At 31.6% G+C, this 24,348-nt stretch overlaps 1 protein-coding gene across 1 annotated transcript in view; it reads left to right on the forward strand.

The window, feature by feature from the left end:
- The window catches only part of mahj (LisH and WD40 domain-containing protein mahjong), a 208,664-nt gene that overhangs the window by 112,487 nt on the left and 71,829 nt on the right, over nucleotides 1-24,348 (forward strand). The window contains exons 17-23 of the mRNA XM_085817765.1: nucleotides 2,139-2,246; nucleotides 4,389-4,460; nucleotides 6,570-6,651; nucleotides 8,140-8,279; nucleotides 14,222-14,303; nucleotides 16,321-16,406; nucleotides 24,027-24,197. Of these exons, the coding sequence (XP_085673891.1) occupies nucleotides 2,139-2,246; nucleotides 4,389-4,460; nucleotides 6,570-6,651; nucleotides 8,140-8,279; nucleotides 14,222-14,303; nucleotides 16,321-16,406; nucleotides 24,027-24,197 (741 nt within the window). The remainder of the gene's footprint in view (nucleotides 1-2,138; nucleotides 2,247-4,388; nucleotides 4,461-6,569; nucleotides 6,652-8,139; nucleotides 8,280-14,221; nucleotides 14,304-16,320; nucleotides 16,407-24,026; nucleotides 24,198-24,348) is intronic.

The following is a 24,348-nucleotide window of genomic DNA, read 5'->3' on the forward strand; positions in this document are numbered from 1 at the left end:
ATCAAATAGGAAACAAAATAACAAATAGGTAACAAAAAATATCCTTGAGCCTTAATAATTAATCGTATGTTTATTTCAAGGAAATTTGGAAGAAGGCAAAAATATGTACATTCTCTATTCTTAGAATGATGCAAGCCATGCCTGAACAATTTTTTTATATTAGTAACTGAATAAAAATAGTATGGTAACCTTTTTTTTTTATGTTGATATTTCGCTTGGCGATGATTACAGATTAAATACGCTAAGAAAAGTTGACGACTAACAATTCAAAAAAAATTTCTTTCCATATGCTAAAAATTGATTTTGTTGATTATACTCATAGGCCCAAAGATTGCATTTAGTGCTGTTTGAATTAAGAATAATCGATCTGTTATTCACATTAACCCAGAACCGGCGCCAGAGCACATAAGTCCGTACTGAAGGGCAGAATTTAGGGAAGAGAAAAATTTTGAAATTAAGAGAAGCACCGAGCAACAAAATTAAGAGATGACAAAATATTTAGAATTTCGGGAAAGCACTAGAACCCAAAATTTAAGGATAGCAAAAATTTAGAACTTAGGTAGGCGCTTGGTAGCAGAATCTAGGATCTGCAGAGACTGCATCAGGCGATAAGATATGTAGCGCCGGCGCTCGATAAGCCTTAAGTATGTATATGTGGCAATTTATTTATTCAGTACTTAAGCATGTGCAAGAAATAGACATAAGTATAATAAATAACTAAAGGTAACACAATTCAGGCTTAATTGTCTCAATGCACGATAGAAGCAAGACAAAATTTAGCAGAACAATTTGTCTTTTATCCTCAATCTCATGATACATAACCAGTAATTTATAGCGAATGCTATTAAGCTAGGCTAAAATTATATTTTACTGATACCCAAGGAATTTTAGTTACTATAGCAGACTGCACAGTTTCTTAACTTTCCGATTTGATCCAGCTTATTATTTTTTGCATACTGTTAATACAGCAGTTTTTTTTTTAAATTAAATTTCAGCTTTCAATTATGTCGAAAAGAGTTTCTAATTCTGGAGGGGCAACAGGATCTACAAAGTGAAAGCGTGTTTTGATGTCCATTAAACAAAAAATGGAATTGCTGCAAAAAACAGATAAAGGTATACCTGTCTCAAAATTATGTGAAGAGCATTGGAAAGTCAACTGTACACGACATAAGAAAACAGAAAAAAGAGCTTTTTGAATTTTTTGTGGATTTCGATACCCCACTTGTAATGAATAACGGAAAAATTATTTATTATGCTAAAAGTGACAATTTTGGCAAAGTGATGATTGAATGGGTCTGACAGCGTTGCAGTGAGAGCGTGCCATTGACGGGCCCAATGCTAATGGCTCAAGCGAAAATATTTCATGAAGAAATTAAACTAAAAACTGAGGGCAAATATTTGACAGGTTAACCAAATTTAAAAGTGCCATGGTATAAGGCTATTAATTTGTTGAATTCATTAATAGTTAAAAGTTATCACCAGAACAAACTTATAAAGGCTCACACTAGTATTCCAAAGCCAGACTAACAATTTAAGCATGTGTAAATGCTCCAAGAATGCACAACTATAAATATTTTGGTAACTGGTAAAAATACATGACCTCATGCATTTAAAGGAGTAGAGATTTTCCTCATTATATATTGTGCGAATAAAAGAGCATGAATGATACAAGTATTAATGAATGATTGGTTTGAAAATCGTTTCATACCAGAGGCTCGACAATTTGAATTCCGTTAATTTACCTGATGATGCAAGAACTGTCCTGATTGTAGACAACTGTTCAGCACATACTTCATTTAAAGTTTTAGTGAAGGATAATGTATGTTTAATAAAATAAACAAATAAGTATTAAGCTTTATATATATATATATATATATATATAAATTTTGATATCCTTTATATCATAAATGTTTCATTATTTCATAAATCATGATTTGATATTTTTAATCATGGAATTTCTACATGCCATCTTACTAGATTTAAACTGATGATCTAATATCTTGAAAAATCCCAAATCCAGAATCGCCAAAGTTCCGACAAAGTCCAGATCTGTGACTTTATACTGTATTTTATATTCTAAAAGCTTATGAATGCATGTATTGCAAATATGATTTTTTTTTTCTTTTTCTCCCCTCAAGGCAGAGAATAGTTCTCGTCCATCTTTAGCCTCTAAAAAGAAAGTACTCAGTCAAGAAGAGCATTTAAGTAAGCTGTGGAAAAGTGTTCGGATAAAAAATGGCATAATTGTAAGTTCTGCTTCTTGCTGTTTTACTCATATGTGTATTATAAAAATCCGCTATTTATATAGTGCTTTCATTTTAAAACAAGTGTGGAAGTAAATTATTATTTGAGTCTTGTATTTCTATTATTTGGTTTTACTGTTCATACATTCATTGTAACAGTAGGTTTAAGGGTAGAGATGAGAATAGAGAGTAGGGAAAAGTCTGTCATCTTAAAACATCCATAATAATTGATTGAATTGACATCAAATAACAGTAATAGAAGATTCAAATAAATGTTTTGTTCTATATCTGTATTAAAATGATACATTGTATTTAATGTATTATTATCATTATGTTGTGTATTACTCTTATTATCATTATGTTGTTTATCACTGTCAAAACCATCAACATAAAAACAAAACTGTTTACATAAAGTTACAAAAAGGTAATTTAAAAAAAACTCAAAAACTCAGAGTCAACATAGTTATTGCAGATGATGTCTTGGACTTGTTTTCATCGATAACAGGTACTTTGGAAGAAAAGTGTAGGAAGAGAGTAATAATTTACCTTTTTCTTAGCTTAAACATATAAACTGATGTATGTTTGTTCTTTAAATCATTCCAAAATCAATAAACTTCATGTGACACTTTTAAAGTTTTGCTAAAACATATTTCTCCTTTTACATCTTATTCAGTTTTTATGACATACAGAATGTGTGCGTGTAAAATTATCTTGGGCTCGAACATTCTATTTCTTTAATTCAAAAGTAGGTACAATTCTTACTCTTTTATTATACATATTTTAGGGAATTTTTCTGCGTAGGAAGAGTTGATGAAAAAATGAGCTGCATTTGTTATTGTGAAATATTAAATCTCAAACTTTTGTATCAATAGCATTTGAAATCAAATTTCTTTTCAAGGCAGTCCTATTAAAGATAATCTAACTAATCTGATATATTATTTTCTCTTATCTGTTATTGTCGATTGAAATTGTATAATTGAATTTTCTGAATCCTACTTGCTAAATGTCTCCTGAGAATATACAAATATTATTAAATCATTCCTTAAAAATAAATTGCAAATGAAAAAAAAAAAAAAAAAAAAATCTGAAACCTTTTTAAATTACACCCAAAGGGGCTGTTTTTAAACGTTTTGTTTGTGACCTTTATTTATTAAACATCATGTTCTTTGCAATTTAACCATAAAACAGTTCAACAGCAATATTGCAAAATAATTTTAAAATGAGCATATCTTTAGAATTTCTAATACACAGTCTCGCACGCTGGAGATAAAAATGTTTGTTTTTCTGTACAGTGTTGCCATAGCTCACTTTGAAATCGGTGAGTTCGTTAATAAAAAATTCATTAAAGTGCTACAAAATATGAAACTGATAATAAAACAAATTCCAAATTAGGGCTTCCAATGCCCATATTTGGTGGAGGATTGCGTTATTCAAAATTTGATGACTATACTATAGGTACCATTGTTTTATCACAGTGCGAGAAACATATATACATTTATACAGATTCTTCATTATTTATTTTCTTTAAATATAACACAGGGTGATAATATTTGGTGGCAACAATTTGAAAACTGAAATGGACATTTAAAGTTTTCAACGCAAAATGCCAAAATGAAATTAATAGTCGTTCTGATCTAACGCCTTTTGTGTTAATAAATAAATAAAGTGTACAGCCATTAAGCTTCTGTTTCTCATTGACTTGTATTAAAATCAAGAGTATTATAAATAAATCAGTGTTCATTCTCTTTTGAAGTGTGTAGCTTTTGTTTCAGATACTGATTTAGTTTGCGTGATGAAATTAACTTATTCTCCAGCTTAAACTGCTTGAAAACATAGGTAAATTGTTAACAGTAATTTTTGTTTTTGTTCATTATAATATGGATCATTCTTTTATTGGATTATCCATGATTTTGAGATAACTGTGTACACCATACTCCGCCTCAAGCTGGTTAATCAGAAGTTGACTACAGTTACATTACAAAGGAAGAAAAGGGAAGAGGGGAATACTGCACTTACTATCTATAGGGTTTCCTGTAAAATGCATTTATCTTTCCTGTAATTTTAATTTAAAACAACAGTATAGAATTTTAATTTTAGTTTTTTTTTTAGTGCAAGTTTTGAAAATTTAGAAATTTTTCCTTTCAGGTTTTAATCAACCTTCTTTCCATCAAAAGTCCCCTGACAGATGCAGATTCTATCCGAGCTTTGGCTTGTAAAGTTAGTATATCCTGTTTTTTACTGCAGTGATTTTTTATTCTCATACAGTAGTTTTAACTTGCTGAAAATGTATCCAAATCAGAAAGAATTAAGAAGGCTAATATACATATAAGCCCTTTACTTGTTCTTTAAAAGTATTAATATGGTAAAAGGCTTAAATTTATTATGCTTACTTTATTTTTTTAATTATGTTTAATTTAATAAGAGGCTGAGGCAAGAAACATAACTTTGCAAACAACTTCTCTGCATAATTGTCATTTGCCTTACTGGAAAATATAAACTGAACTAAAGTTAAAAATGATATAAACTAACTAAATGAACTGATACAAACTAACTAAAGTCAGTGAAAATATAAACTTTTTTTTAGGCATGGTTAGCAAAGTTTAGAATAGGTATATGAAATAATTTGGAATGTTGATATGTTAAAAAGTATGCAGTCATGTTCGATTTTAATGTTCCTTTTCATTCTCGTTGACAAACATTTTAAAGTCAACACAGATAAAGTACTGTTCATACCTGTTCTTGAAGAATTATGTTGTTACCGTAAAAAATTTTGCAATACGCTTGAAGCAAGCGAAATGCAGCATGTCCAAGATGAAAGTTGAATATGAAGGGATTTGAATTTTTGTTTCACAAGAGTTAGTTTCAGTTTGCTTTATCCTAGTTGGTTAATTGATAAGCTTTTAAAATTAGTATTGGCTGAAGCCTTTTGTTCATTCCATAATGAACAGTATGCAAGAATCATAAGACAGCTGTTAATTTTGAAATGATGCAGTCTAGAGAGATCTGTTGTGAGCAGATACTATTTTTAAAACAAAAAGGAGAAATACTTTGAATTAAAATGCAGATTTAATAGAAAATTAGAGCTTTGTTTTACACACACACACACATATATATATATTTATCTTTCACATGCATACATATATATCTGTGTCTATCTATCTGAGCTGTGGCCAACCTTTTTGAGAAGAGTGCAGAGTGCCACTATCTGGAGGGGGAGGGGACAAAAAGTTAATGCTTGCCACTTCCAACTTTCCCAACATATCAAAAATATATAAAAAAGTGAAAAAAATGTTATTTAAAGGCAGATTATGGGATTTTTATGCGAATAGCACATTTTTTTTAAATGTAAGTCTGAGTAGTGGACATTTAAAAATTAATAACAAATAAAGCAAACATACAATTTTAATTAATTTAATGTACAATTAATTTAGAATTCAAACAAAAAAATCAGCGTTGTATTTGCAAATTTTCACAGGTCTATTTTTGATGGTTTTAGCGAACCATCAACCTTAGCTTCCAAAGTGCAAAATGATTTTGCATTTTGGCAGCTGAGGTTCTTGAAATTTAATGACTCTTTTCATAGAAAATGGGCATTTATAATTTTACTTAACTATTTTATTAATACTCGCTATTTATATTAATTTGCCCTATTTCTTTTCCCAGTACATAATCCAAAAGCTACTTAATAAATACATGCCTAGGTACTTAGCAGCTTTAGCGTAAGTTTCCGAAATTACCAAGTTTCAATCATTATATATATGGAATAATTTAAATGTTGGTGGCATAGTTATTATCAATGACATTAGATTCATTAAGAACTCAATATAGTCATGGCTTCATTTCTCTCTATCATGTTTTAAAATGTCTTTACCTTACATTTGGGAAATTTATGGCCTGATTCTGGGCAAATGTTATGAAGCACAGTGTCTTAACTACATTTTAGCAAAAGCAAAAAAATATATATGTTAAAATATGTACTGTATATAAATTAGAATCGATTTCATTTGTCTGAATTTTATTTTTAATGATCAGGTTGTTCGTCTCTGTGTAAGTAAAATTCTCTGTGCTCAGGTGTATCTGTAAAAGTGCCATTTTACTTTTTTTCAAAAAATCATCTTATGTTCTACTATGACAAAGCTGATGTAGAATATTAATTAATTTTATAAAATCAGTATTGATGCCTTTCTGAGTATGTGCATTTAAGTATGCAAAATATTTCTGAATTTCCTAGACAAAAAAATTTTTTTCCCAGATAGTTGATTGTATATTATAAAGTGCAGCTATAGATTCTGTTATTCTTAAAGAACAAAAATTATACTTTTATAGGCACTTTGTGGATTAGCAAGGTCAGACCATGTGAAACAAATTATAAGCAAACTCCCTTTGGTGACAGATGGACAGCTTTTAGGTAACAATGTATTTCAATATAGTATTAAATTTTTGTGAACTTCTAAAATCTGGGGATTTCTTTCTTTTTCATCTTTACTCAACCCCTTCTCTTCCAGTCTTCCTTTTTTCAGTTTTTAGTCAGGATAAATTTCTTTCTTTCCCATCAACTATAAAAATTCTCAGTAATGCTGCCCTATGCCAGTTTGAAGTAATATAATTTCTTTGTGTTTTAATCAGATTAAAAGGTGATATTTATTTAATTGAATATGATAGAGGAAGGCGATCTGCATGTGAGAATAGATGCCTTTGTAGAAGATTTTCTATAAGAAACTGGTTTGTATGTTACACATGAGGAAACCTTGGAATCCACCCATTTATAGGATTCAAACAATGTGCATAAGCTGTTGTGCTATCTGTATTCACTTATTCACTCTTGTCAAATTATTAGTTTTGATTCTTCCATTAAGTTTCAGAAGTTATATATAAATTTAAGTTACAAGCTATTTGGAAAGATATTTAAAATAGCTCTATACTGGATCTGCTATTTTTGGTAACTGGTTCCCCTGTGGTTGAGTACATGAATACTGAACACCAAAGAGTTTATCCATTTTTTATTCATGTTAAACTGATAGCCTGCGTGAATTTTTGTATTTTCTCTTATGGCTAGTATGAATGTCTTCTAAAACAAGTAACTCCTGCATGTTTTGTAATAATCAGTCAAACAGATCAAACTTTTCTGTCTCAAAACAGACAAATGGTATGCTCAAATCATGGAAGGTTTGAATCCTACTTAAAAGTGTGAATGTTTACATGAGTGATTGCACTGTCTTAAGCAAATCACGATCTATGCATTCCCTGGAAAGCCCTGAAAAGTATTATTGCTGTTGAAAAATTAAAGATTCAGCGTTTTTAGCATGTTTGCTGAAAGTTTAACTGTTTATTGAAAACTAAGCAGTTATTGTTATTATTTTTTCCAATTATATTGAGAAAATGAACTTGCAGTTATGTGCTTCATTCATTAAACTTCACCTGTAGTCATTTGATAAATATAAGTGTATTTTTACAAGATCTGAAATCTTTTAGAATTCAAAATTAAAGAAATTTATGATTTGTCTCATCTCTGAAAAGCAGCTTGCAGACATCCAATATAATGATGGAGAGAATAATTAGTAACTGTCATACCTTTCTTTGCAACAGTTTAACTAGGTGACAAAAAGTTGATTGAATGCTTGCAGAAAGTTGGGCTACCTGTGTTGATTCAGTTTTTGTGCATAAAATGATTCAGGCAGAAAAATTTTGCTTGAATTTCTACCCATAAGATGATATTTTGTGAAAAGTTATTTCGTTAGTCATTGCCACTAAGTTACTGTTTGACTATTTTATTAGGGTTAGCAGGAAAGAAGCCATTTGTAAATACATTGTAGTATGTTATCATGATTAATTGATTATAATTGTCCAAATAGTTGAGTAAAATATTTTCTCAAATTGAATCTCATTTTTATTTTAGATTTGATGAAAGAACCTGTTCTGCAAGATAAAGGTAATGACCATGTTCTTTTTTGCAAATATGGATTGGAATTAATTCAGCGAGTGACCGGAGCTCCTATTTCTGAAGGTTCTGAATTATCCATGCTCAACATAAATAAGGTTCCCATTTTTAATAGATTATATGTTTAAATATAATGTCACAAAATTTTAGCTATTGCATATGTAGAAATAGTATCACAGTTGTGATGTGATTGTTTGGATGGATGTTTTACATGAAAACTTCTTCCAATTATAATTTTGAACATTTGAATTAGTATAAAATCCTATTGTACCCCTAATAGTGCTGATCTAGAAATATGACTCTGTCTTTCTCCAAGTTATGTTCAGTTCATATCATAATTTTTTCATCTTTATCTTTTGAACTAAATAATGAATTGAACTAAATAATGAAAAGGCAATCGATTGATTGGATTTTAGAATGAGATTCTATATACTGTACCCACCACTTGCTAAAATAGCTTCCATTCCAAACATATTTGAATTCATTAAGTGGCAATTTGTATTGCAAATCATGATATCAGTTTTAAACTTTGCGAGTAAAATTATAAGTAAAAACTAATTCAAAATTAATCCTAAAACAATAATTAAAAATTAGTGCTAAAATTTAATAATTTCTGTAACTTTGAAATTCCATGTTCTTGATGAAATTTAATCTCTTACAAAAAATTGTGTTCATTTCATATTTTTCAAAGTCTTTTTTAAATTTTGCTCTCAGTTTTATAAAACTGTTACAGTGCTCTTCAAGATTCAATTGATGTTGTGTTATTATCACTTTCTTCTGTATCACTTTCACTAATAGCATTTGCAGTTCTTTTAACATTTCTGAAATGTTGTCTGATGAATGAATTTCTGAAATGAAACACATGTTGTCTCAATATTTTTGTGAATTAATTAGCTTGCAATTCCTCCAAAACTTCTACATAAAAAGTCACATTTTTGGAATTTTCTCCTTTTAAAGTGCTTGCATTTTCAAAAATTCGATTTTGTTCATCATTTCTGCAACTACATTTGCAACCTTTTATAATACCATGATCTGAAGACTAAATGTTAAGTTATATCTGCTGGAAGCAATACTAGTGTTTTTCAGAGAGAGATCAGAGATGTGTGCTGTGCACAGTTCTTAGCCCAAAAGGGCACTGTTTGCCTTGAAGCACGATTTTGCATTGTTTAACTTTTCATTTGAGTCTTTTGCCGTTCGGGAAAAACGTAAGCTATTACTCTTTTATATTTAATCTGTCTGTTATTAATGAACAAAGTAAACCATTTAAAAGCAATAAATGCAATCTTAAAAATATTATTGTTTTACTTTTTAATCTGATTGATTTAAATAAAAATACATTTAATTCATGATGTATCTCATTGAAACTTTAAATATTTTTATAAATTACATTTCATATTTTATTCACTATTAAGTATACAGAAGATATATAACATTCCCATGTTATTCTAAATGCATATTCATCTAATATCCTATAAAAGGTTTTGATATTCCACCTGGGCTATCTCTATCAATAATCCCTGTTTATAAACTGTATTAAACTTTAAGAGTCATGTTGAGGAGTTGTTAAAATATGAAGTCTTTCAGATTTTTTTTACTACTACTTGACATCTATAAAGTTTTGCTGCTGTAGTGGAGGTAAATTCTTGACTCCTTTCAAACATTAGGGTCATCTGGTTTTTTCAATAACCTGTGTTGTCTCCTTAATTGTTCAATCTGTATTGCAGGTTAATAACACAGTAACTCATTCCTTCAGTTTCTTTAAACCAGCTCCCATTTCACTTAAAAATGTTAAAATGTGTTCTGATAATATATTGTACCACAGTGTAATTTTGTATACTATATTATAAATTTTGTGTGGCTTGCACTCATTTAGTAGCTTAAGTAAAACAGCTTTCATCCACTTATCAGCCACATGATGATCTGCCTCTTCCTTCTCACTTTGCAATTTCTGATGAAGATGTTTAATTTCTCTTTCTCCAACTTAATGAACCATTTGTCAGTTGATGCATAATCTGTGCTAGCATTTAGCAAATTCATGAAAGGAGCTATAGAAATAGAAACATGTTTTAGTTTTATGTCTTGAAACCATTCTAAAAAAGCAGTTTCAGCCCTTCTTGATTTTCTTTTCTTCTTTCCCTCCCTTTTTTTTGGGGGGGGATGCTTTTGAAACATATGTCTTTTATTACTTCTTCATTAATTTTAATTTTTGTTTAAGTAAATTGCACCCTGCTGTCTGAAAATTCCTTGTTTAAATGAAGTTTTTCTCTGGCTGCAATTACCAAGACCATCAAGATGTCTTAATTGTTTATTCTTTTCTTTCAGGCTTAACCACTTGCGCTAAAAAGATGTGCCACGCACGTCGAGATTCTTTTGTCTCAAACCGCGAGTGACATGAACATCACGTCGATAGGCATTTATCACAAAAGTGAAAATAATGTGTTGTACACGTCACCTGACAAGGAGATTGTTTATTTCTCAAGTTACAGCTCTGGATTGCACTCGCAGATGCGGAGCAGCATAAATGAGACACTTTACCGCTTGTTATATTGTAGTGCACGGCACCGCAACTGTGAAGTTAAATCGTAGCGCAAGTGGTTAAGTCTTTTCACTTGGCATTTTTGACATGTTGCAAGTTGAGTGTAAAACAAATTTTAAAAATGCTTCTTCCAATGATTTATTCATATTTATGTTTCTAGCCAGTATAAAATGTTCTCAGGTGGTATTCAAGAAGGAACCGTCATTCATTTACAGAAGTGTTTCCCAGTGTTTTACTTGACATGCCCCAACTAATATTCTCTAAAATTCTTATGCTCCCATAGCGCACATACATAATTTTTAATATTCAAAAATTGAAATGCTCAGAAAAGAAACTTGAATGATGGGTTTTAGGAGCAAATTTCTGAGCATTTAAATGTCCATGTCTACACGAAAATTTTTTATAAAGTATTTCAAATGCATCACAATATAAAAACTTTTTTACGTATACATCACTTGCATTATTCTTTACTTTTGAGAATAAGTTAAATTTCGATGTCTTGAAGAAAATTTAAAAATTTAAATGCCCTTTGTCCCCTTAAACTCTGGACAAGTCCATTTTGGAATTGACCCCCTTAACAAATGAATTGTCCCCCCTGTAAAGTGTGTGCTCCATGTTGAGAGACATTGATTTACAGTGTCTTTACAGGATAAGTTTTGTTTATCTTAAGGAAAGAAGATTTTCCCTCAGTATTCAAAAAGGATTCCTCATCCAATTACAGTGCCTTTAGAGGATTGTTTTTGTTAACCTGAATAAAATTCTGCCTCTTTAAAGTCCATTGCAGAAAAAGAATTCTGAAAACAGTTTCTTGCAGGTACAGAGACTTGGGATAGGAAAACCCATTTTAGTGAAGCACTACATACCTGAATAATAAAGCAGTGGTCCACGATACACAAATGGTTGAACTTTGAAAAGCTTTGATAGGTATTAGTAGGATATATTGCACTGTAGAATCAGTCTTTTGCCAACCTGAGTTTTATAAGCAGCAGAATTGAGTTTAATAAAGGCAGTTTTTCTGTTGATTAGTGTGTATTTGTTTTGGTTCCCAGAAATTTGAATGCAATTAAGAATCAGAGTTTATTAGCCAGGGAGTTTAATAAGGAGCAGGCACTGTATACTTAATAACTATTAAATATACTCCATGTCATAAGAAATGCTGCACCATGAATCAATGTTCACATCATACCTTATATTAATTTTTATGCTTATTTATCCAAGGTCCTAAAATTTAATAAGAAATGGGTTTTCTAATTTAGGTGATACATTGCTGAGTCTTCTACAACATTGATTTGAAAGGCATCTGAATAGTATACTGAGGTATCATGGACTGCATTGTTTTGATCTGAATCCACAATTCTGTATATAGTGGGAATTGAAAGGTATTAAACTGACACACCTTTCTGATCTGTATATGGCTAGGGATTAATTAGCCTGTTGAAAACTTGCATTTGCAAGCTACCCTTCTTTCTGGTTGGGATATGGGCCATAGTAAGTAGCTCATCAGCATAACAAAGTGTGGTTAGTGAATCCATAATGCATACTAGAAGTGAATGGCTGTTGACATAGATGCACATCAAACCATGCCTTTCTGTTGACAAGTTATATGGTGCTTCAAAACGGCAAGGCACTCTACCTGATAGGCTCGTTCCCATCAGACTCTTCCCTGACAATTATCAATAGTGAGTTCCATTTTTCATCCCACACTGCCGTGGTGTAATGCCATTTTAGGTGATGATGAAGGTGGCTTACTGTTAAGAACAGCCATCTCCTCAACAGATGGCCGGGCAACAGTGGTACAATACTAACCACATTGATACTGGAGCATTCAAAACTCTCTGTATTTATTTCAAGATGCTGCCAATCATGGATTTATAGTGTCTTATGTTGTGATTTGTGCTGCCTTAATAAAATATTATGGCATCTTGAAAAGATTTACCCTCCTTGTTCATTTTTCAGACACAATAATAGCAAAAACACCATCATTTTTGCAGCCATAACTGTATCTTAAATGACAGATTTAGATCTTAGTTTTCTGCTTACATCACAGTTACAGTTCATATGATTGGCCAAAAATTTTAATCATTTGCATAATTGCACATATAAATTCATTCTGTAGTTTGTATAGCACAGCATTCTCATCTTCATGGTGTGGCATTCCTCTGTCAATTAGTGAATATTTGCAGAAGACATTGAAATATAATCTCTTACCTAAAAGATATTTTAGTATAAAAGCTTGTATTGTGTTTGTCCTTTTTCCTAATAAAGCTGCATCTGTGGTACAAAATTTTGTAGTATATCAATGGAACTGCGAGCTGTTGCTCATCAACTGAGGATCTCTACTTTTATCTTTACCACTTGATTTTTCAATATCAAAAAAGTATTTTTAATAAGTATTTAAATTTAATATTGACATACAAGCAACATGAAATTGTGAATATATTAAACAAAGTTTATGTAATGAGATCTGTGTGTCCATAAAGATTGAGAAGTTTTAATGTGGTTTGAATTTTTAATGAATATTTATATGAAATTTCTTAATGAAATCTTTGCTAAAGTTGATTAGATATTATTTGGTATTAACATGTTTTATATATATTATATTTTTTTCAGTGTGAAATTGCTGGATGTAAAATTTGAATGTATTTATTGCTTTATCAAAACAATGCCTTAATTTTATGATAATATTTTTAAGATATTTTCCATGAGAGATTAATAGCAAATTTGCTGCTCTGTTATGGACAGATTTGTTAACAGTTTTATGTGCTATTTTTTTTTTTTTTTTTTTTTTTTTTTTTGTCAGTATAGAATGAATTCATATAAATTCCAATAATCCATGGCTGGGCAAGAGGAGAAATAAACCTCTGTTAATTCTTTAACTAAAAATGATTTGGCAGAAAACATACTGTTGCTTTTAACATCCAGTTTCTTTGACTCCATTAAAAATGGCTCGATCAGTTTCTTTGATTCGAATAAAATTCCCCTTGCAGCATCTAATTTTTTTGACTGTGTTTAAAATAGCTCGGCAGAAGTCATAATGTCATCATTTTCAAACACTGATTATCTTTTGTACACTGTTGTTAAAATCGGGCAGTCAGTCAATAACTATCATTTAACATTTGGTATTTTTTTCTTGTATCTATTTTAAATTTAATCTTTATCTGCCTGTATTCTGAAACTTGAAAGTGAATTTCTCTATTAAACTGTTATTTAAAATTTCTTTGCTCCTGCTATGTCTCTAAGTTGGAAATGGTATCAGAAACTCTTCCTATGTTAGGAAAGACGATATAAATTATGTTACATATATTTATTGCAAAATTTAAAAAATAAAATAACAATAAAAAAATAGCTGAAAGTAAAAGAAAATCACATGTAAATCACATCTTAGATAAAGTGTGGACAACTGAGTCTAAACATTTGGTAAAATTTTTTATAATATTAGATATTTTATTGTTTTTTGATAGTATTAGATGTACAGTTTTAATATTAATATTTCTATTTGAACAGTCTGAAATTGTAGCTAAAACCAAAGTTGTGTACAATGAAGCTCAACTTCTGCAGTTAATTTCAGACCATCTTAAAGAACACGGTAAACAAATCATTATTATATTTTCTCTTATTTATGTTATATGCTTTAATTTTCTAAAATACCATGATTTCTCAATATCTTGAATTTAATACTGATGGGAAAAATTTGTTTCTTAATTAGTAACTCCTTCTTAAAATGCTCTTCAGTTCATTATTGCAGATTTAATGCATAACATGCCTAGAATTGAAATATGTACAGCCATATAATTTGGGGCATCAGTAGATTCAACCATTTCCATTAAACATTTTTGAATAACTATGAGCAGCAAAAACTTACAATGTGCTTAATTATTTGGGACATGCAAAAATCGCAGTGCCTTAGAAGATAATTTTTGAGACTCGCACCAACATAGTACCAATACTGCATGGAACTGACAACATTTTTGCTGACACAGGATCGGTAAAGCGGCCCCAAAACTTGTTTCAGCTGTGTGTACAGTCCTATGCAGGTACACTTAAAAGAAAAAAAAGTTGAGGGGGATTATGCACTATTGTTAATTATAAATTTCGGCTCCACTATGCAATGTCTGCTGTGTGCTGGTGGTGTTCCTATGCCTGTGTCGATTCTCTGCAGTGTTCAGTGATCTGCTAGTGTCAGTTCTGTATGATGTCAGCCCTATACCATCCTTTCTTACCATCACACATACATTCCTTTCTAGGCAAAATATATATTGCACCTTTATAGCTGTTACTGTGCCAGAGTATCATACTCTGTCCTCTATCATCTTTGCATCTCACTCACAGTTGCTCAACAGTACCTTACAGGTCTACTTGCATTGCTTAGAAAGAAAATTAGGGTGGTTTCTGCTATATTGTATGCATTATCACCTGCTGCCTATTTGTTTGAAAGGTAATTTGCTTCTTTTTAACAAAACATAGCTTAAGCAAAATGCATATACAGAAATTAATTTCGGCCATTTCACATAGAAGTAAATATGAATAGCTTTGTTGAACAAAAATGTGTGATGATGATACTTGCTGATAAATATATGGATTAGAATTATTTGACAGATTCAGGAATTGTGAAGTAAATAAATACAGAAACTTCATTTAGCCTCCCCCTTTCGACAGGGGCTGGGCTAAACTACTAGTGCTTATCCAACCAAGTCACCAGTCAGGTTTTGCTGGTAGAAAAATGACTCTATTCTATATCCATAACTATCCTGCCTATTCAGCAAGTATACTGAAACTTTCAGCAAGAGTACTGTTTCTGAACGGGATTAAATAGAGCAATATTTTCAATAAATAGTTATCATGTACTTACAAATGAATGCACCTGCAGAAAGAGTTATCCACAGCTTCAGGTGGAAATAAATAAGAGTAGATAAGAGTCTGCAGATGATATTTGATGGTCAAAAAATGGGTAATCGTATAGTACGCAATCTACCATGTTTAGTTAGTTAGATTGCCCCATCAAAATGATATTTTTGGTGCTATAAAATGGGGAAAAGAAGTAATTAAAATAATAGCCAGTTTTAGTGCTGCCATAAAAAATAAGTAATTAACTAAAAGTGGTAGATCATATACTACATGATTACTCAATGATTACTCTATTACATGATTACTTATTGATTACCATCCTCATTGACTACTGTGTGAATTCTGAGAAGCTATTTAATTGTGTAACTAAACTGTGAAGTATCGAATTCTATGTAGCAGTTTCTTTATTAATAAGCATAAAAAATTTTAAACATTATTTTTTATATATTTAATCATAGTATTTATCATGATCAAATCTATGTATTTATTTTGATTTAATTATTGAATGAATGGGGAAGTTAATGGCTTTAACAAACAAAATATCATCACAACTAAAGAAACAAAACGTATAAAAAACTTTAGATTTAAGTAATCTAAAGTTTCTGTTAAACCTAAAATTTATTATTATTATTTAGGTGAACAATTAATGTATGATATGAATTTCAGAAATGAAATTGTGTCAACTGCCATTTTTACTGATGCATTTTGCATACGATGCTTTATCATGATATTTGTAAATATTATTTTCTTTTCCATAGGTTTCTATGAAACTGCTGAGTGCCTTCAAAGAGAAATGAGTAAAAAGTTAATCTCTGCTCCTTCATCTTCTTCCATCAGAACTCCGGTATTTTTGTTTTATTTCCTCAATTAGATTTTTAAGTTAAAAGGAATTTTTTAATGTCAATCCAAAACTTTCAAAATCACATAAGCAACTTTAGCCATCTCTATGGCTGTTGGAAAATTCTTTAAAAACGTCTTTTAGGTTTATTCGTAAAAAGTTATTGAGATGCTGTCTGACAGTCTCCAAATAAGTGAACTCCTGACCATTTAGAGAATTTTGAAGGGACAGGGTTCGTAGCGGTCCTTACAAGTGCTTATAAGTCCTTATATTTGAAAATAAAATATAAAGGCCCTTATATATAGGTGCTTACTTTTTCTTTAAAGCCTTTTTTTTTTGCTTTTAGTGCTTTTTTTTAATCCTTTGTTTTTAATGAATGCGCATTTTTCCACCGTACCAAAGCCGAAACTAAATAAACAACTTTTCTTCCTTATATGCAACGTCAGATGGTGAATCATACTCCCGGAAATTGCTTTTCCCCCCTTCCTCTGCATTAACGTAACCTATGGTGCGCGCAAGAGTACAGACAGGTGCACGTCGTTCTATTGGCCAAAGAATTGCGAAAGCGGTAGAAAATTCCGGTACATTTGGTATTCTTTTCCTCCCACCCAGATACTACACACGTTTGAATTTCTATCAAGATTTTAATAATTTGCATTCTCGTTCTGCGTGGTCAGTTCATATTCGCATGTTTATTATGATCGTTATGCTTATATTATGAGCATATGTATGAATATTTATAATAATATAGTTGCAGTAACTGCTGAAGTATAGATAAACTTCCAAAAATGGGTTTGTTTTTACACAGATTAGCTTTCTAAGGAATAATATTCGGAATGGTTTAAATAAAAGGAAAGTAATCGAATAGTCAAAATAATTTCATTTTCTTTGCCAATACATTATACAGTATGGAGGTTGGGAGTTTCTCTGCAAAATCTCTAATATTGAAGCAGCGGACTTTTTTTTTGTCACTGTCCAATCTGGATTGAATAGGACTAAACGTTTTTGTGGTCTACCCAACCCAAATGAAGATTGATTCTATTCCGGAAATTTAATACAGTCTGTTGAAAATTAGAATCAGAAACACCCCAGATTAGTAAATCTCTTTCTTTTCCTTTATTTAGTTTATTCTCCGAATACCGGCAGGTGTTGATTCCGATTGTGTAATATCACATATGGAAGAATTACGCCGCACGTATTGCGCAATAACGTTTGCGGTATTTTGCATTGATAATTAATTTTGAGGTTCAGTCTGAGATTTGTTTATGAACACTTAAAAGAGTTTTACTGTGCTTTCTAAGCAGAATATTTCTCAGTTCCTTCGGTTTTTATATGATGCACATATCGAAATGTCAAAATCATTTATTTAGCCTACATTTAAATCTAAAGAACGGCTACAGTCTCCCCCACTCCTCTTTTTCCAGTTACTATCCGGAATATTCGGGAATTTCCGATTATGCGGGTTAGTTAAGCTTTTACTGTCAAAGGATGACTGAATGAAGCAATTTCCCGTCTTCTGATTTCAGAAATGTGCCTCTTTTTTACTTAAATTACTTTGTTTGGGATATATGTTAAGGGAAAACTGTTATGGAATGAAAATTTAGAAAATGTTCAGAATTTTGATTTAAGTTAAATTATTTAAATATTAATATGAGTGGAAAAATAAATTGTATTTATTATTAGGTGCTAAACGAATACAATTATTATGGCTTATTATTATTTATTTTCTATATTTTCAACTGAAATATCATCATTAAATTTTGTAATATAGTTTAGTTCTGCATAGTTTTTTTTCTCTCATTGTAAACTAATTCTGTAAATTGAACTGTCATTTAAAATGTAAAAAAAGAAAAAAAAAAAAAGTTAATTGTTTTCCATTGTTGAGGTAATACTCATTCTCGTAATAAATATTGCATTGCTCATATTTTAAATTACAAATCTAATTTTTCTTTTAAGGTTATGCAGTTGTGTATAATGTAATTAGACAGGTGCATTTTTTTTCCTTAAAATGTGCTTGAAAAGGGCTTATAGGTGCTTATTTTTTTAACTAAAATGTGGCTATGAACCCTGAGGAATCTGAGGAGATAACATTTAAAAATTTACAGTGAATATAAAGGGGAGATGTCACAAGACATTCCACCATATTGAATAAATCTTAGTCTTTCTCTGATGACATTAACCCTCTTGCTGCGCATCCCGTGATTTCCACGAGCAATGTAGAAGTAGCAAAATTTGCGCAATCCGTGATTTCTGTGGGAGATGAATTTTTGCCGTCTATTTAACTGTGCAACCTGCTCTTTTCCCATTCAAGGTTTCCTTTCATCTTTTCTGTGATGTTTAATTGTTTATTTAGATGTGGGCTAACAGATGAAATTAGTTGTCCACATTTCTGCCAAATATACAAGAATACGTAATGTAGCATTTTGTGTGCGCTTGTCAGAATTCAAAGGTGTCTGCCAGGAAGCGTTTTATGACTGATCTAACCTATATTCCTGACGATATTTCCAACACTGATAGTAGTTCTGACTCTGATTTCAAGTATATTGAAGATAGTTATAGCAAAACTGTTGAGAATTTCTCGGATTCCTCTGCAGATAGTGATGAATCTCATTTTCACTAATAAATTCTGAAGAAGCATCACAAACAAAGTTTTGAATATTGTTTCACAGGGTCACTTGCGTAGGAAATCAACTGTCACGGGTTGCAGGGCAGGTCAGTAAAAATAAAATATATTTCCAAAAGTCGAGGGAGTTCAAACAAATGTTTACATCAATTCTTTCCTGATAATGAAATGTTAAGTAGTAATTTTTGAAATGTTAAGTAGTAATTTGTGAATATCTGAAAAATATTGTGGATTTTTTCTTAAAATGTTATATGAAAGATGATAATTAAAGCAGTACAAAAACATTAGAAGATTTCATTGAATCACATAAGCAACATTTTTTTTTTTTTTTTTGTCCATCTCTATGGCAGTTGGAAAATTCTTGAAAAATGTCTTTTTGGTTTATTCGTAAAAAGTTATTGAGATGCTGTCTGACAGTCTCCAAATAAGTGAGCTCCTGACCATTTGGAGAATTTTGAAGGGACCTGAGGAGATAAAAATTTTCAGTGAATATAAAGGGGAGATGTCACAAAACATTCCAGCCATATTCAATAAATCTTAGTCTTTCTCTGATGACATTAACCCTCTCGCTGCGCATCTCGCGATTTCCTCGGGCAATGTAGAAGTAGCAAAATTTGCGCAATCCGTGATTTCCGTGGGGATGAATTTTTGTCGTCTATTTAACCCTTCAACCCGCTCTTTTCCCATTCAAGGTTTCCTTTCAGCGTTTCTGTGATGTTTAATTGTATATTTAGATGTGGGCTAACAGATGACGTTAGTTGTCCACATTTCTGCCAAATATACAAGAATACGTAATGTAGCATTTTGTGTGCGCTTTTCAGAATTCAAAGGTGTCTGGCAGGAAGCGTTTCGTGAGTGATATAACCTATATTCCTGACGATATTTCCAACACTGATAGTAGTTCTGACTCTGATTTCAAGTATATTGAAGATAGTTATAGTGAAACTGATGAGAATTTCTTGGATTCCTCTGCAGATGGTGATGAATCTAAAAATTCTGTTTCTATTGAAAACGTTCAACAGTGGTGCAAAATTGATATGCAAAATATTACATTATGCAAATATTTTCATTAGTCTATGTTTTTACGTTTGTATTTTATAAAATGCATCATAATTTAACCAATATTAATTTTCAAATTTTTCCTTTTATATCATTATTCTTCAGTTTCGGTATTCTGACAACCTTTTTCTATGATCTAATTCTATACTGAAAAAACCTCTTTTACAAAAATTTTTTGTATATTTTAACTCTTCCTCTTCTTTAAAATATCTCTAAATCTATCTATACTCTAAAATTTTGATAGATCCTTGATTATAGAGGTTAGTTGTCCAGAGCAAGCATCATTTTCGAGGCTGAAATTTCTGCACTTAAGTCTTCTCAAACCATCTTTGAATTGTGTCAGTACTTTTTCCATGTTTGCATAACCAATCTCATTAGCATTTTCCTGTTTTTTAAGTAAAAGAGAGCTACAAGATCATAATAGGACAAAAATGAACTTTTAGTGTTCTCCATTCTTAGCATTGTACTGAAATGCAGAACTGAATTATGCCACAACACATGCTAAAATTCCACATTGCTAGCAAAAAAGATCACATTTAAGCATCCATTTCGATTGAGATCACTCCTTATCGTAAGTAACAAAATAATTAAAAGAAAACGTGCTTCGATTTAAAAAACTACAGAACTTTCCAGATGACCCAATAAAAGTTAATTTTTTTAAAAAAGAAAGCAAATAAAGAGTTATTTTGTACTCTGTTCATATTTGGTGTAGTTAAGTTGTATGAATCCATTGTTGTTCTATCTGTTTGTTAATGAGCAGTTTTTAATTTTTTCTTGAACTCCTTGAGTGACTCAACTTTTGGATCTGCTCATGAAAAATGGTATTTAAACAGTGTTAAAAGTTGAATTTTTATAATTACTTATTTTAGTTTCTGTTTTCGTAAGCTTCCATTCTTGAAGAAGCCCACCAGCGGCCGAGCGGTAAAGTTGCTGAACACTGATAGTTCGGTCCGAGGTTCGAATCCCGCGAACGGGCTGGCTGCATGGGTGTTTTCCCCATGTGTAATGTGTATACGAGCCATTTTCCCTTCGAAAGTCCTCCACGAAGGCATCCCTCCCCTTAGGCAGATAGCCCTAGTGTGCTTTGCCATAATTAAATACACCACACCACCATTCTTGAAGATGACATTTACGTCATTAAAGAACGTATGAAAGCTAAGTATTTAATTATAAACTGATATATACCAACTGACAAAAAATCTTATGACTTGAAAAAGGCAGTCATATCATTCAGAAGATTAAAAATGTAACTGTATTCAAAACTGAATGCTATAGACTCCCCATTAACGATGGTAATGCTGAGCATATGTTGAATACTGATAGTTTGACAGCCTGAAATCCCAGTGAGCTGGCTGGTTGCATAGCCATTTTTATGGCCTTATCTATGTGTAGTGTAAATACCGGCCAGTTTCTCTTAGAAAGTCCTCCATGAAGGTATCCCTGCCCTTGGGCAGATAAAGAAGCAGCGAAAGATGAATGTATTTTTATAATTTAGCAGTGTATTTTTAAGGAATGATCTGACAATGTATTCTAAATCAGAGGTTGGAAGTACAGTAATAATAAAAATAAATATTAAATAAAAATAAATATATAATGATATCAAAATAGAATAAACTTATGTGAATTTTAAAAGTTGGAGTGTTCTAATGATTCGCTTTATTATTGCAAAAATATTTCTGAAAAAAGTGTTGCTATGAAACGTTGTTCATAAGTGTTGCTAACCAAATAAAGAAACTGAAAATTGTTGTTGTGCAACAAAAATAAGTTGCTGACACACAATAGTGAGCTGAAATGAAATTATTTTCTTAGTACCAATCATTGGAAAAACAATTTGATCTGTACATTTCATTACCTTTTAATATAAAGATAAGAATACATACTCTGCTTACAACTTGAAATACATATTCAAGAAATATAGGTTTTTTTATGAACAGAGGTTACAGATATAAAGTGTAGCATGCCATGGTTGCATGGAAGGTAATGGAGACAGAAAATATCTGGTAACCAAGAAGGTCCATGCAGTTTTTGAGAACAGTTACTTTGGCACATTAGTGGGGTCAAATGGATTCTGATGACATCGTAGGTTTACATTCCTTTCAAACCTTATTCAGAAGAGAGTTCTTTTGTGCACCTCATGTTTCTCTGTTGGTTTTGTGAGAGCTGCAGTCTTTGGGAAAAAAAAAAAAAAAAAAAAAAGTCGTTGGAAAGGAAATTTTGAGGTCTATTTTGTTTTATAAATATAAATTAGGAAGCAAAGCTGCAGAGGCTGCTAAAAGAATATGTTTCACATTTGGAGAGACATCAGTGAGTGAACGGACTGCTCAAAAGGATTTTTCTACTAATGGCGGGCCCTCATTCGACTTCGGCTTGGCCATTATACTAAGGCCAAAATTAGTAGTCACTTTATTGAGGCACCTAATAGGGGAGCCACCTTTGCCTCCTATGAAGGGACGCACAATTGCAGCTATGCCTTCTCTGCACTTCGAACCTGGCTCCTTTGGTATTGCAAGTCGGCTCCCCTAACTACTACTACTATACTGTCTGGGTGGCCTGCTCAAAAGTAGTTCAGCCAGTTTTCTTCTAGAGATGGAAGTCTTGAAAATGAGCCTTGTGTTGGTTGTCCATCTACCCTCGACAAAGGCCAGCTGGAGGAGGAAATCAAACAGAATCCTTGTCAAACCTGCCAGGAGCTTGCACACAGATTTGGAGTATCTGACAAAATCATTTGTTCATATCTTCATAACCTTGGGATGACATGGAAGCTAAGCAAGTGGTATCCTCATATTTTGTCTGAGAAAAACAAACTCCAACAGTTGAAAATTTGCTTTTTGTTGCTGTCGCAACATAATAAAGCCTCATTCCTGGACCAAATCTTGATATGTGATAAAAAAATGGATTGTGTATGATAACCAGAAAAGGAACATCTTTACTCAACTTCTGGTTCAGTCTCACTGGCCACTAAACTGGACAATCACCAAAAGAAGATATTGCTAAGTGTTTGGTGGACCAGCGCTGCATAGTCCACTACGAATAGCTAGAAAGTGAAAGAACCATATTATCCAAGGTCTATTCGTCACAATTGCAAAGAGTTTCACCTGCACTTCACAACTCCTGCACATTAAATGCCAAATCTTATACTCCAAAAGCGACCAAAGAGGTGATCAAAACAATGGGAAAGTTCTGCTTCAGCCACCCATTTCCTTGAATATAACTCATTGGTCTAGTACTATTTTTCAGCCATGGATAACCACCTGGAAGAACAGCAGTTCCGAAAACGAAGATGTCACAAATTGAGTTTCACAACTTTTTGGATCCCAGAAAAAAGGATTTTTTCGAAAAAAGCATTTATAAGCTTGTGTCTTGTTGGGAACATGTACATACTTGCCAACCTATGACACTCAAAAATCAGGAGATTTTTCACAATGTTAAAAAGACTTTTTAAATGATAAAAATATAGTTTTTAATAATGAATTAACTTTAAATAATAACTAATTCTTAAATGCAAGCAACACAAAAATACCTTACACATAAAAAAACATTTTTATTACTTGCATCGTTTAAGGGGGGAAAAAAGACACTTTAATCAGTTTTCGTACAAATGTTATAAACAGTAGCAGATTTTGCTTTCTTTAAGAAAGAAACTTCCTAATTTTGTTCACGGCAATTGCCACGTAGGCCTGCTTTCGCTAATAAAAGTTTTTCTGATTTGTCATCACTAATATTAGATCTAAATTTAATCCTCATTTGTGAAATACCAGAAAATATAACGCTTCATCTAATCTGAACTCAGAACCACTTTATCATTTAATTATGTGCGAATATATCTTAACACTCAAATAAATATAGAGCATTTGTGTTTATAGCGTATTATTGGCACAATTACATGTATGCTAGGTATAGACTAATTCTCAATGATATTAATGCTGAAAATTTGTATTTTTCAGACTCGTCCAGCTTTGTGGTCTGTTTGGAATGCAGGCAAAGAGAAATTTCCAAAGTTCAATAACAGTGCTTTAACACAGTCTTCAAATTCTAGTTCTGCAATGTCTATTCCACCACCTTCAGTGCCTCTCCGAATTAACAGAAGGCTCAAAGTCATAAATAAGACGCCACAGGTATTTTGTATTAACAGCATTAAGAGTTAATTTTTTGATTGATGAAGTTTATGAGGGCAAAGTTTGTAATTCGTTTTATACATCTTCAACAGAGATCATAAAATTAAATCAGAGCCAATGTGCGAGATATGCTTGATTCAGAAAGAAATTG

Source organism: Stegodyphus dumicola, chromosome 1, assembly GCF_044657685.1.
Source record: "Stegodyphus dumicola isolate Sdum_Otavi_A_Nest chromosome 1, ASM4465768v1".
NCBI lineage: Eukaryota > Metazoa > Arthropoda > Arachnida > Araneae > Eresidae > Stegodyphus > Stegodyphus dumicola.